General features: G+C 42.5%; 2 protein-coding genes across 3 annotated transcripts; one reads left to right on the plus strand and one right to left on the minus strand.

The window, feature by feature from the left end:
- Positions 1–462: 462 nt before the first annotated feature.
- LOC138981949 (uncharacterized) lies at positions 463–14,922 on the minus strand. The gene is made up of 3 exons (XM_070355133.1): positions 13,569–14,922; positions 4,794–4,952; positions 463–4,279 (listed from the first exon to the last, which is right to left on the minus strand). Exons 1-3 carry the CDS (start codon positions 14,497–14,499, stop codon positions 3,648–3,650), a joined length of 1,722 nt encoding a protein of 573 aa, XP_070211234.1. The 5' UTR covers positions 14,500–14,922; the 3' UTR covers positions 463–3,647.
- On the plus strand, positions 7,854–13,519 carry LOC138981947 (uncharacterized). Of its 2 annotated transcripts, XM_070355131.1 has the most exons (3): positions 7,854–8,147; positions 8,781–10,640; positions 10,893–13,519. In XM_070355131.1, the coding sequence occupies exons 2-3, from the start codon at positions 9,218–9,220 to the stop codon at positions 12,617–12,619; spliced, it is 3,150 nt and encodes a 1,049-aa protein (XP_070211232.1). In that variant the 5' UTR covers positions 7,854–8,147; positions 8,781–9,217; the 3' UTR covers positions 12,620–13,519. The 2 variants fall into 2 exon arrangements, with proteins under 2 accessions (XP_070211232.1, XP_070211233.1); XM_070355132.1 differs by lacking the exon at positions 7,854–8,147 and having other exon boundaries at positions 8,273–10,640.
- Positions 14,923–14,934: the final 12 nt, after the last annotated feature.

Consider the following 14,934-nt stretch of genomic DNA (forward strand, 5'->3'; position numbering starts at 1 on the left):
ATAATCATCTTTGGAGTAAAAATACTGCGTTTTCTGTAAAATTTCAAAAAATCATGTAGTATAATAATAATAATTAATAATAATATAACCATGGTCACACAAGTTTTTAATTTAAATTTTATTAATCTTAAATTAGCGAGGCTCTAAACTAAATTTTATTAATTTTAACTATAGAAATGTCTGATGAAATGTGATCAGAAATGATATGGTAAACTGGTACATGTATTGAATTCTTGATTTTGGAAGGAAGAATGAGTTGTGGATGAATGTGCTGTGTGTCTGTAGTGTAGTGTTGTGTATGAGTGTACTGTGTGCCTATAGTGTAGTACTGTCTATTAGTGTACATGTACTGTGTGCCTGTAGTGGAGTGTTGTGTATGGTGTAGGGGAGGGTGGGGCAGGTAGGGTCAAAAAAATCCTTTTTCACTCTCATTCAAAGATTAACCAGTGAAAACATTTCAAACAACTTTTTAAGAAAACTTTAATCCTTTTGCAATACAATAATTCAACATTCGAAAATAAATCGTTCTAATCATGAGAGATAAACGATAAATAAAAAGGTCACCAAAAATACCCAACCTGCCCCACCACGGGGCAGGTTGGGTACCCCTGTGGGGAAGGTTGGGTCAACTTGAGAAAAACAGCTATTATCCTGCCAAAATAAAGGTAAATTAATAAATTGACTAGCTGAACGATACCACAATTAACCTGTGTACATAATTGAGATATGAAAACAACCAACCAAACAAAGAAGAACAAGAAAATTGCCAATAGTAACAACTTACCAAAAACAAACACGAAGCAAAAAATAATATTAAAAAACATCAATGGAAAATAACATAACTTCGCATGTCTGTGCGTGTTGTTATTAAAAACATAACTGAAATAAGAGGTCAGGGTTGAATACAAATGGTGCCGTTGCTGTTGCAATAAACAAAACCTGTCATTCTGTAACACAAACAATATTTATAACTCATACACATGAAATACACGCACCCATCAACACACAATCGCGCGCGTACATACAAACAAATTCACCTATGATTCATATTTCATGCAATAACAAATTTATCCTACATACGTGAGAGAGACACTCGTGAGATAATAATCGTTCAAATCACACGTGTGTATATCATGTAAATGAGGTCATGTCAAGCAAGTCTGGCAGGGACCTGTTTTTCCACTGCTTACAGGGCTGAATATTGGCGGTCGCCCGATCGCCCCCGGCGGGTTCAAATCGCGTCGGGCGGGTTCGAAATTCTGCTGAAATCGCCCGCCGTGCGGGTTCAAATTTCGCTGAAGCACAAAGTCGTCTGTCACTTCTCTACTGCCCACTCATCCCCCCCCCCCCCCCCCCCACTTTGAGAAGGACTCAGGACTACCACCAATCAAGGCCAGACACAGTGGCTAGACAGCTACCCCTCTCCGCCTCACTTGACCGTGTCACCACCCCTCCAGTGCCACGAGCCGCTGGCGATTGCATCAGCAGTCAAAATAGCTACTACCCCCCCTCCCTCCCCCCTCTTTGCGCTATTCACTTCAACCCCTCTCTTATCTTATTCTGCGCTGACCAATCCTTCAGAGACTTTCCTCTCATATAAAAACTCGGTCATTGACCCCGGGTAAGAAGGTCAGTGTCTGGACAGGCAGCTGTGTTCAGATTGCAAGTACCGATCATTGACCCAGGTCTCAAGGCCAACCAGCTTTTACAATGCCTCGACTGCAGGACATTTTCAGTTAAATACACGTAAGTAAAATATGTAGGATAAACAGAATACTACATGGCTTTCGCTCGCAGTTCAATATTAAATTAAAAAAACTCGTGTAAATCTGGTACGACACAGCAAGCCATGTAGTATTCTCTATATGTAAAGAAGGGGCAGGTTGGGTAATGACGGGGCAGGTCGAGTCACTGACCCAACCTGCCCATACCCTACCTGCCCCGCACAGGGTGCACAAAGAAATCGGTCTGTTACGTTTCGATTCAATTTAAATACGAATTTAAACAGCACAATTCACTTCTAAAATGAATCAGGTGTGTATACTAAAGATATCATCCATGAGCACCCTGTTAATTCACGTATAGAACAAAAAGTATGAGAGTCAAAAAAGTCACTTACTGTCAAATTTCATGGTGAAACCACCGGATCCATACTTGCACATCACTACCATTCAAACAAATTGGCGATAGGGACGCACTGGGACATTCAAAAACATAGATCGGAAACGAAACGGGAATATCTTTTCAACATGTGTCACAAAACTATGCACGAATATAATGTTCCAAAGCATATGCCCGTAACGCTTACTTCCAATTGGTTGACTAAAATAGGAAGGTTGCGATTTTGAGTCGGGTATGGGGTTTAAGGGTGTGGAGTTGAAACATTCAATATTTTTCTCGTAGTACACACACAAGAAATGTGCATGGAAAAAGATGAAGAGAGCTGTTCGAAAACCATTTTGTCCGTGAAAAACTAAAAACATATATACCAGGACGGTGTCAAGATCAAGAAAAAACAATTTTTGCGAGCACCTGACCGATATTGCGTAAAAACAACCAACCCTGGATCTGAAATTAACGATGTCTAAAGGCATTCAAAATTTAGGTTACAACTTCTTTGAAGAAGAAGAACCAGGGCTGGGCATCGGTAGCTAGGCATGGGACAAGCATCAGTGAACGGGTCTCTCTCTCTAAAAGGGAACAACAGTGGTTAAGGAGCGAAAAACAGGGGAAAGCTATAGCGAAAAGCAGGTAAACAAAGAGGTCATAAACGTTTTTATACAAAGTAGGAAAACAAAATGAATGAACATGACACAATTTTGACATGGTCCTGTCAAAATCGCTGACGCGGCTGTCGGAAAAAAGTTGACAGTAGCACATGTAGATTTCACAAAATTCACAGCCACGAGCAGCAGAGCGGAGCTACCTGTCCGCCATGTTTTCTCCTTTGCCGCTTCAAAGTCTGTAAGCAAAATCCTGGCAGCTTCACCACTCCTGCGACGATTGAACATGATGATGTTCGACAGTGAAACCTTAGCAAGAGCATGCCATGCTGCAACTGTTGGCTCTGACCTCAGGGTGTTCAAGCACCGTTCCCTTTCCTCCGCCATATATTTTGTCACTTTCTTCATGTCTTCCGTCAGTGGCAGAACATGTGGCTTGTTGTTTTGCTTTGAGGCCAATGTTGAGAGGGCAGCAGATGAGATGTGTTCTTTCCAGTCAGAATCGCATAGATCCACGAAGTCCGCAGACACTTGCTGCAGTTCACTGTTTCCCTCTATGAGTGCTTGACTTCTCAGAATTGTCGCACACTTCTTGAGAGAATGCCCAATCTTAAGGGCCAGTGATGGATTTTCATAAACATGTGTGAGTGAATCATACCCACAGAGTTTTTTGACAGCAGAAATCACCACAAGGAACTTGTCGGGACGAATACAAGATTGAAGTGCTGTGATTGTAGAGTCCTCTTCTCTGGCTACCAACAAGAACCGGGCAAGCTCTCTGATTTTTTGCCGCATGAATTGTCGTCTGTGCTGCAAGTGGCCATGTTTCTGATACAGTTTTTCGCCGAACTTCACAATGAGGTGATCTCTTTTAGCAACAAAAGTGAAGCCATCAGAATGCATGCCATCAAAAATGTTTTCCTTCTAGCCTCCGCTGCACTCCATGTTGGATGGAAGCAAAGATTCAGCTCTGGATATGACGTTTCTTCCGTTTTTTGAAGTTTTCCGGAATTTGCAGCGTTGTTGGTGCCGCCACAGTTCGTTTCTTACAAAGAAGCCCAGGCAAAATTCACAGGGGATGTAGCACAGAGGGTTCACTTTTTCTGAGGGTGATCGCCAGGGTATTAGTTTACCCTTGTTTTTTTTAAGAACGCGACAGTTGTAATAATAGTTACCAAGGTTCCGCACTCTTTCCAGCAGAAAACGCCTTTCTGCTGAGTTCTTGGGGTTAGACAAAATTTCCACTATTTCAGGTTCCTTCTTATGTTTCGAAAACTGGTGTTTAGCGAGGTTGGTGCTTGGGGAGTTACAGAACTTGCACCAGTTCTCTTTATCGTACACTCTTTTGCCATTTGTATTTGCGGCAATATGGATTCTTATGCCGCTTGGTCGAGTATTGGTCGACGATGAAGGTTTAGATGCTGGCTGGGATGAAGATTTACTCCCGCTTGGTCGAGTGATGCTTCTGGACGATGAAGAAGAGGGTGGCTGTGATGAGGTGTAGAGACCTGCAGCTTTTAGAGATTCAGATGGAATACCTGGTGACCACCTTGCACCTGTTCACACACACACACAAGAACGCATACTTTTATTTTTTTATTCACAACTTACTGAATTTTTTTTAGCTAGAGTCAGAAATATTATTACATATTGCTTATAGCCCAGCAGACAGACAAACTAAAAACAGAGTTCGGAATTGGTGAAACCAAAATGGTCCCACCGCTCGATCACATCTCCGACAATGGCCGATGTCAAAGGTCAGTTTGCCGTGGACCAATAGAATGTACATGGCATAGGCATGTGCAGTCAATCAGTGTAACATTACACATGATTACCCCCACCCCCACACCGTTCATGTTAACTTTATTACTTGCTCAAATTGCTGTCAACATACCTCAGTCTTTAATTACAATGGAATACAACAAAAAATTCCATAACAAAACAAAAACACTTATCAAAGAAAACTTACCTCTTTTTTAGAAACTACATGATTGTTATCCACATGTAATCCTTATTCAACCTTTTTAACGTAATACGAATGCTAATAAAAAAAGGATGAGACTAACTAACCATCAGATTTACGTAGAAAGGGAAAGATGATGGACTCATCGGATTCACTGGTGGTCCCTGGCACTCCACATGGTGCTGTGGCGTCATTGTTGCTCGAGTCAGTGTCATCTTCTGAGCCGGGAAGATAGTCATCGTCCGAGTCGCTGTAAGAAGACCACTCTGGAAACAAACAGATTTAATTAGGCCAAAGAAAAAAACAAGAGCAAAGCTCATACGACTCACATGCATGACCTTGACCTCAATATGACCTTGACTTTCAAGTGACCTTGAAGGTCAAGGTCAAACAACAACATGGCAAATTACACTAAGAACACATTTTTTTGCAACTTTTGCAAATTTTTCCTACCTAAATACACATGACCTTCACCCAAGGTCAAGGTCACCCAAGACAAGACTGTTAATTTTAACAACCAGAAGCACAACAGTGTTTAGTATGAGTTTCTACCAAGAGACAAGGTCAATTTTAGTGGTTCACAGACCTGTTTTGGTCACAATTCAGAGCGGTCAAAGTGACCTTGACCTTGAAGATACGTAACCAAAAGTGTATCAGTATGAAAGAATAACATGTGCCTCACCCAATTAGGAAAGTTTGGAAGAGTTAACTTCCATAGTTAAGGGTCAAGGTCACTTTAAAATATGCATACAATCCAAATTTGAAGGACCCCTGTGACCTTGATCTTGCAGCAAGATCAACCAAACTTATATCAAAAGATAGGGCTTACTTTGATCTATAAACCACGTATAGGTGAGGTAGCCATTATCAATAGCTTGGGAGAAAATTGGGAAAATGTGAAAAATAGCTGTTTTTGAGACAACATTTATGGCCCCTGTGACCTTGACCTTGATGCAAGGTCAAGTTACCATGTATGTTTTTTGAGGCCTTGTCACCATGCACCATCATGCCACATTTGGTGCTGATAGGCCTAATAGTGTCTGAGAAAATTCCAACGTTTAAGTTTTCGGACGGACGGACGGACGGCCGGCCGCCCGGACGACTAGGGTGAGTACATAGACTCACTTTGCTTCGCATGTGAGTCAAAAATACATGTTAAGGTTGTTAAGATACTCTGATCAGAATTCAGGACAACTTGATAAAAACTTGGTATGAATGTAGGTTACACATAGGGATCAATGGAAATGGAAAAGGTGGGGATAGTGTGCACCCCTTCTTCATAAATTTTAGATACCCCATAGACCCAGTGAATGGATACACACACTACCTGCTAACGTAAGGTAGATGAACGCACACACACACAGTTTAATATTTTTCACACAATCATATGAAAGTGTGCACCACTTCATTTTTGCTTCTTTGCCCAGTAGTGTTCTCTTTCAGATATGGCTGACAATGAAGGAAACATAAATTGAAGTTGAAAAAGACGCACAGATTTGTCAGAGCTAACACAATGACTACCTCACAATGTGTGTGTACCACCACAACCTTGGCTTTGGATTAAATACACACATTACCCCACAATGATGTTAAGATGCATGGACACACACACATATGATTAAAAAGCGCTGGTCATCTAAAAACTTTAAAAAAAATGCATATCAGACACTGATCAGAATTCAGGACAATTTGATAAAACTTGGTATGAATGTAGGTTACACATAGGGATCAATGGAAATTGAAAAGGTGGGGATAGTGTGCACCCCTTCTTCATAAATTTTAGATACCCCATAGACCCAGTGAATAGATACACACACTACCTGCTAACGTAAGGTAGATGAACGCACACACACACAGTTTAATATTTTTCACACAATCATATGAAAGTGTGCACCGCTTCATTTTTGCTTCTTTGCCCAGTAGTGTTCTCTTTCAGATATGGTTGACAATGAAGGAAACATAAATTGAAGTTGAAAAAGGCGCACAGATTTGTCAGAGCTAACACAATGACTACCTCACAATGTGTGTGTACCACCACAACCTTGGCTTTGGATTAAATATACACATTACCCCACAATGATGTTAAGATGCATGGACACACACACATATGATTAAAAAGCGCTGGTCATCTAAAAAACTTTAAAAAAAATGCACATCAGACACTGATCAGAATTCAGGACAATTTGATAAAACTTGGTATGAATGTAGGTTACACATAGGGATCAATGGAAATGGAAAAGGTGGGGATAGTGTGCACCCCTTCTTCATAAATTTTAGATACCCCATAGACCCAGTGAATAGATACACACACTACCTGCTAACGTAAGGTAGATGAACGCACACACACACAGTTTAATATTTTTCACACAATCATATGAAAGTGTGCACCGCTTCATTTTTGCTTCTTTGCCCAGTAGTGTTCTCTTTCAGATATGGTTGACAATGAAGGAAACATAAATTGAAGTTGAAAAAGACGCACAGATTTGTCAGAGCTAACACAATGACTACCTCTCAATGTGTGTGTACCACCACAACCTTGGCTTTGGATTAAATACACACATTACCCCACAATGATGTTAAGATGCATGGACACACACACATATGATTAAAAAGCGCTGGTCATCTAAAAACTTTAAAAAAATGCACATCAGACACTTACAAAACACTTTTCAGTCAGGTAAGACCAAAGGACATTACACTCAATGAACTAATGTGTTTCTGAGAGTTCAATGACCCATCAATTCAAAGCAAATAATTATACTAGGTACCAGCAGTGCTATCAGCAGCAGTGCGGGAAAGGCAAAACTTGAGTGAAATATGGCACTTTTCAACTTACTCTGCTTCAGCAATTACTAACCAAATTTTAAAAAAAATGGTATCAAAATAAAGATCATTTTTTCAATCTTTTATTAATGTGTCTTGTTTTGTCAAATATGAGTGTGTGAGAGAGAAATTTAATTCCAAACTTGACCACGGTCGGCAAATCCCTCGGTGGCTGACGCTCCTTTTCTCGCGTTGCTTTGAACCACGATCTACAGCTGTTGGGGAAATTCTTTTCTCCTTGACCCCACAACCTTCAAATTAGCATATAATTACCATATTTTGGTTCATCTCTTCCTGTAGATTGTTTTCGTATAAGTTTTATTCCCAAAGAATGGATGGAAAATTTTGAACTTTTAGTTCAAAACTATTGCTTGTTTTTAAACCTTTGTATCTCACAAACCGTACAAAATACACTGCAAGTCTTATAGTGCGCTGGAAAGCTTGTTTTCTGCTGAAAACAGTGATATACGAAACTAAGAGGTCAGGTCAATGGGAGCCAATCGCAAGCCGGGAAAGCCGACCTTCACATTCAAACCACACACATGTTCGCATGTCAACAATGGCGAATCGAGGTTCAAATGCTGCGATTGAGAACAGTACAGATTACCCTTGGCTCAACGCATTCAGGCCTTTCATCGGTAAATATTGTTTTGTTTTGTTGTATTAAAGTTATCTAAAGAAGCTTAGGCCTATATTTTGTTTCTCTTGTCTGTATCTTCGTGTAGATTGTAAATCAAAGTGGTGAAGTGGACCGGTCTGAAATTGTACTGTGTTTCGCTCATACGCTACTGGTGTCGAAGCTTTTTATTTTTCTTGCTGTCTTTCCTGTTGACTTTATGTACTTTGGTTGATACTTTGAACTTATTTGATAGTATTTTTGTCATTATTGTAACAGGATGGCACATTTAAGCGTAGATATTGACTGTTGTGTACGAAAGTGTTAGACCGGAAGTAAGGCGTCGAAGGTTTCAAAGAATAACTCAGTCAGGTTTCGTTTTCTACTATTTGGCTTTTTTCGTGTTGTAGCCTGAAAGAAATAATTCTTTACGTGAAAAGTGCACCTTGTTTACACGCAATTGCTTCTCAGATATAGTTTTAGAAGTGCAAAAGTCCACATTTAAGTGCTCTCTCTCTCTCTCTTTTAAAAAAAAATTTTTAGAGCAAAAGTGAAGTAACTATTATCATAGAGTTCAAAACAAAACACAGATGAGACAAACCATTTGATTTAAAGATGTCAATTTACTCATGAGTTTTGTTTTTATTTTATTCAGAAGATGACAACTTTGATCGACTAAGCAGATGGATGTCAAGCGCAGGACGAGGAAGAAAAGTTGCCCTCCCCAAGCATCAAGTCCTTACAAATCGTCTCCTCATCCAACTTGATCAGTTGCGGCTTCAGCTTGGGAAATCATGGGAGGATATGGAGACTCTGTTTTCTTCCATCTGTGACAACAGTCTTCTTCTTCATACAACCCTGAAGGAAGAGGTCAGGCGTGCAAACAAACAAGCTGCTGAAGTCCACTCTAGTGAAGGTGATATTGTTGCATTTGTGTATGCTGATGTGGGCGAGGAAATTAATACCAGAAACATTGGGCCCTTCTTGCAGAAGTTGTGACTTACAAGACGCCATCTTCTGTCTCCTGACTCTCTGTGTGACCTGCCCAGCCCTACAGAACTAGTGACAAATGGGACACTAATTGACTTACTCATGTTCCAGAAAGACGAGAGGCATACTTTGTGCAGGCAGTGGTTTACACATGTTGGACTTAACATTTCAGACTTGTCTGACAAGCAGCTTAGAGCAAGACTCGACAAAGTACGCAAACCATATGACACTTTCTCTAAAAGTCTGCACAGAGGCAACAACGAGGCGAAGCTGAAAGACTATTTATTTCAACAGCAGTCTCATTTTCCCCTGGTATCTGCGATGCCTACTGTCCCGTCTGTTGTGCCTTGTGCAATAGAGAATGCACCTGCAACACCCCCAGCTGACCATCCAACCGGAGATGAATTGACTCATCTAAAGATTGCATCAAGTGGCAGGCAGTTAGCTGCACTACGCAGGAGCAATGAAGAGCTCAGTGGGAGTCTGTTGGAAGCAAAGAACCGAGAGATGATTTACAAGGACCTTCTCAAAGAGAAAACTCAAAGCGTAACCATCTTGCAGGCAGACTTGACAAAACTTCAAGGCAAAGCTGAACGTAGTGCATCTCACATAAAATGTGTGGAAACCCAGTTGTGCAGTGCCAAGGAGTACATCGGCAAAATTCGGCAAACAAACTTTTACAAGAGACTGAAAAGGCAGGAAACCAACTTAAAAAAGAGAGAAGAAAATCTGAAAGATCATGAGGATGGTGGGTGCATTCAAACAATTGAGCGTCTGAAGCACAAACTCAAGTTGTGTCAGACTGCTAATTCAAGTCTGAGAGCCAAATTGAACAGTGTGAAGGAGAAGCGACAACAAGACTTGGACAGACATAATCAGCTGACTGCTGATCTTCTTGAAGAAGCTGTAGTACATACTGTGAAGACAACAGAGGAGGGCCCCAGGAAGAAATTCACGCATGATGTCATCAAAACTACCATTGGACTCATTTCTTGTGGGGTTTCTGCAAAGAACAGTGGCCATGTCATCCAAACAGTTGCGCGCAATCTGTTCCACACCGATATCGACGACAAAGATGTACCATCTGAACGCACATCTCTGCGGTTTGCGGATCAAGGGCACTACCTGGCTAAATACCATGTTGCCGAGACTGTGCTTGACTCTGACAATTTTGATATTCATTTTGACGGAACAACACGGGACCACCGGAAATATGTGGGTCAACAAGTGACCACAAGTGCAGGGTCCCTCAGCTGTGGATTCACAGAGGTAGCTACAGAAGACGCCAAGACTCTTGTGGATGTTACCGTCAGTCTCCTCCAAGAAGTGGCGCAAGTCTACGACAAAGACGACACAGAACGCTGCTTCAAAGCAGCTCTGCAGAAGTGTTCAGGACTGATGTCTGACAGAGCCGCTCCAAACAAGCTCATGAAGAAAGACTTCAACGACCTCAGAAAGGCAACCCTGGGGACAGAGGAGGATCTCCAGTTCCTGTACTGCAACGCCCATTACTTGCTTGGACTTGGTGAGTAAACACATTTCACAGCTTTGTACATGTGTTTCACTGTATCAGTGTCTGTGTCTATTATAAAGGTTAACCTCTATGCAGAGTGTGCTGTAAATGTAATGTGTAAATGATACATTTTTAAGTCTGTATTTTAAACTGTGTGTTTGTTCTGTATTACTATCTAGTATCACTTTGTATCTCTACAATGTCAGCAAATGTGTGTGAATCACTGAATGCTGTATCTTATATTCTTAATTCTGACTGTTTCAGGCACAAGTGCAGAGAAGTCACTGAAAGAACTACAGACCGAGTGGGGGCAGCAGCGTATTGGCCGAGACAACGCAGCTCAGTTTGGACATTGGCAGGCAAAGGAGGCAGCAGCTGTTCGCTATGTGCGGATGGCCTGCGAGGTTCTAGGACCCAGGGGCGATGATCAATGTGGCTGCAGAGATGCATGGCTTGCATACTGTGAGATGACCAACAAGACGTCTACTGTGCCAAGCTTCAAATCTAACCGGTTTAACAGCATCTTTTATGGTGCAACAAAGCTGCTGGCACACCGTGACGACATCATAGAGTTCCTGTCAGATTACATGCCGAGCAGGAACCAGAAGCTGGAAAGTGTGTTGAAGGATGCCCAGAGTGAAGAGGTGAACGTTTTTGTTGCCACGCTTGCCATGGTCTACGAGAGGATCACAGGACCTTACTGGACTCTACTGTGTGCTGGGGAGACGAGCTATGCAGAGTTTTTCTTGCCTGTTGTGGAGCTGCACGCACAGCTGAGAGAGTGGAGAGATGACAGTGCCTCCATTTTCAGCCCCCATGTGCCATCACTCTTCAGTATCCAAGTACCAGACGCATCGTCACTTGCAGCACTCCTAGATCTGGATGAGGCGACACAACAGAAAGTGCAGCGTGCCTTCAGCCACTTCTGTGTCAACTTTGTTGCTGTCACTGAGCGACAGTTGGACGACTTCCTGCCTGGTGGCCGATACCATGCTGTTCAGGATCCACAAGTGTTGGAGCGGCTGCGGCATTCACACATCACCAACCTCTTGGGAGAAGCCTGCTTTGGGGATCTCGATATTTCCATTTACACGCACCGCAACTCCTCAGTCCACCACCACAGCACTCTGACCATGTTGAAACGGAACAAAACAATGAAGGCTTGGTTCAACCAGAAGTCCAATGAGGAACAAAGGCAACTTCTTCTGAATGCATCCAGTAGTGGTCCTGAAATGCGAAAGCGTCACCGAGAGAATGACAGAGAGGTGAAAGCCAGCAAAAGACAGAAGCTACAGCTTCAGCAGCAGCGGACAGAGGCAGATCGACAGAAGAAGGCAAGGGAGAAGGCAGATATTGCTCAAGAGATCCGTCAAGATGGGGGAGCCTGCAGCAGTGCTGGTGATGTCGACAGGCTGCTAGAACGAAAAGCTCTGCAAAGAGAAAAACTGGCTGCTCTGAAGACCCAGATTCGCTTTTTCCGGCATGTCCTGGGATTCAAGTCTGAGCTTCTGAAGCTCACACAGGACCTTCCAGGCCTGGAACAGTCTCTGAAGGAGTTCCTTGCGTCCCAGGACCCATTCCCAGAACACAGGGACAGGGTGGACAACAACCTTGATGAGGAAGACGAGCCATCAGAGTCCGACTCCTCTGCTTCAGAGCATGAGAACGACCAGCGAGTAGATAGCGACGGGTTTTCATTTGCCCAGACAGGTCAGACAGTGGCAGTGTTCTACGATGAAACATTTCATGTGGGCACTGTTACAAACATTCTAAGCGCAGATGAGGCAAAAGTAAACTTTTTAAAGAAGAGCTCTCTGGACAACAACAGATTTTCTTGGCCAGCCAAAGAAGACAGTGACACCGTCAGCAGTGTGTTTGTGTTTGCATGGGACTTTTTGTTAGAACCGATCTCCACAAATGCACGGATGTGGCATGTCCCAAACAGCACTCTCCAGGAACAATATAACTTGTATGTGGAGAAGTACTGTTGATAAGTAAAACCAGGCAGATCACAATCAGTGAGTAAGTGGATTTCTGTCATTTGTGATTCAGTTTCGTTACAGAAGGTCTTTACTTTTTTCTGATATTTTTAAGAATTAACTTTCAAAAGTGGTGTGTTCAATTTCCACAAAAGAGATGTATCCAAGAGTATGTTGCATTTTGTGACTGCTGTCAAAATTTGATGCATATTTGTCCAGTAGTTCAAAAGTTACAGGCAGTTAAAGTTTGCATATTTCAGGGTTCCTCCGATCTTCATTTCCGCCTGTCAAAATGGTGAAATTCCTGATTTTGGCTCCCTCATTGTGACTGAATGAAGACAACCACATGTCTGTAATTGAAGATTTCTTAAGTATATACTATTGAGAGTAGAAATCAGAAGAATTAATGTGTTTTGATGTCTTTTTGTTTGTTAAAAAAATTCCTAAACGTGCCCAATTATCAATTTTCTGCCATTTGCCACGCCCCCAAATAGCCTTTTTTTCAATATTGACAGCTTCAGTACAAGTGTATCTCTACATCCTATCCTATTTCATTGATATTTTTGTGTTCTGCAGGCACATGTTAGCAAGATAAACTTGTTTAAGATGGGCATTTACTTAGTACTCAAATGGTGTGTGACCTCAAAAATGGAGAAAATGTGAATACGCACCGCTTAACGCTAACTGTAAACTTTAAAAATCAGATATCTCAGGAAGTATTTGAGATAGAACCTTACTTTTTGTTTTGTTATTCTTGTTTTATACAGAAGAATAAGAACATCTCAAAACATTAGGAGATTTTTCAGACTCATTTTTTGACTGCCGGTACCTAATTATACATGGGTGAAACCTGGCAGCTGTTGTTGTATATATAGCTCTTTCAGAATATAAAAATGCCTGGGATCCTGAAAAGTTTCACACCTGATTATACAAAATAATATAGAAAAGATGAAGGCCTCACCTCTAGCAGGTTCAGCTGGTTGACGAAATCCTCGCCTTCCGTCGCTGGTCTTTGGCCTGGCACCCTGCCCTGGACTGCGTGAAGACTGAGGTGGGCATCCCTGGCGCCCAGGGAAGTCCCTTCTGTCGTTGCCACGGTGACCACCCCGGCCCCCACTGTCCTCTCGGTTCCTGTCGCAGTCACCGCCTGACCTCCAGCCGGTCTTGACAAAGCGGACCTCGTCCTCTCTCTCCTGGTTTCTCTCTCGCTGTCTGCCCTCTCGCTCTCGGTACCTTTTTTTTCCCTTATCTCTGTCTCTTCCTCCGTCTCTATCCCTTCCTGCGTCTATGTCTCTGTCTCTGTTCCTCCCCCTTCCTTCGTCTCTGCCCCGACCTCTGTCTCTTCCGCTGTCACTGTCCCCCTCCGAATCTCTATCTTTCCTCTCTTTGTCTGGGTCGTCCTCTCTGCTCCTGCTCTCTCTCGGGCTGCGGTCACGGTCTCTCTTCTCTCGCTCAAACTGATCTTGGTCACGGTCTCGTTCTTGGCCGGAAGACCTCTCCCTGTCTGTGCGAACGGGATCTCTGTCTCTGTTGTCGTCCCTGCTGCATCTGTCTCGCCCACTGTCTTTGTCTCGTTCCTTCTCTCTGCTCCTGTCTCTCTCCTTGTCCCTCTCCTTCTCTTCTTTCAGCTTATCCTCTCTGGGTGATCGTGACCTTCTTGCCCTCTCCTTGGACCTTGACCTGCATGACCTTTCGCTGCGGTCGCTGTCTCCAGGGGAGCAGCTCTGAGAGCGCCTCATCCTGCTGGACTCCGAGTCCCTGGACTTCTCATCCCTATCTCGGCCTGCAAATAAGAAAGAAAATACAATGAACATAGCACAATTGAGTTTTTCAAATTCACTTTGTCCCTTTCTGAGAATTTGCTTTACCCCTCTATCTGTTGATCCAGACATGGGATGATACAACGACACGTCTTATTCTACGATCGATAGACAAGGGGTTAACCTTCGCAATACCCGCTAAAAAACTTACGCGCAGTACCTCGTGGGTGCAAAACAACCCATGGTTTTTACATAGGCACTAACTTAATAGGCACTAAGGCCGTAGGACATTATGTACTAAATGAACTAATGTGTTTCTGAGAGTTCAAATACCCATCAATTCAAAGCAAATAATTATACATGGGTGAAACCTGGCAGCTGTTGTTGTATATATGGCCCAAAGTCAGAAATGGAGTCCATATCTGTGACATACATTTCTTTTACTAAAAACAGATTTTTTTCTTGAAAGCATACATTGGTTGTGACCTTGAAGAGTGACAAACGGAAAAGTTGTAATTTTGCGTCATCGTGACATGTGTCCAAGCCGCAAACTGAGGAAGAAAGGAA

Source organism: Littorina saxatilis, linkage group LG12 (assembly GCF_037325665.1).
Source record: "Littorina saxatilis isolate snail1 linkage group LG12, US_GU_Lsax_2.0, whole genome shotgun sequence".
Lineage (NCBI taxonomy): Eukaryota > Metazoa > Mollusca > Gastropoda > Littorinimorpha > Littorinidae > Littorina > Littorina saxatilis.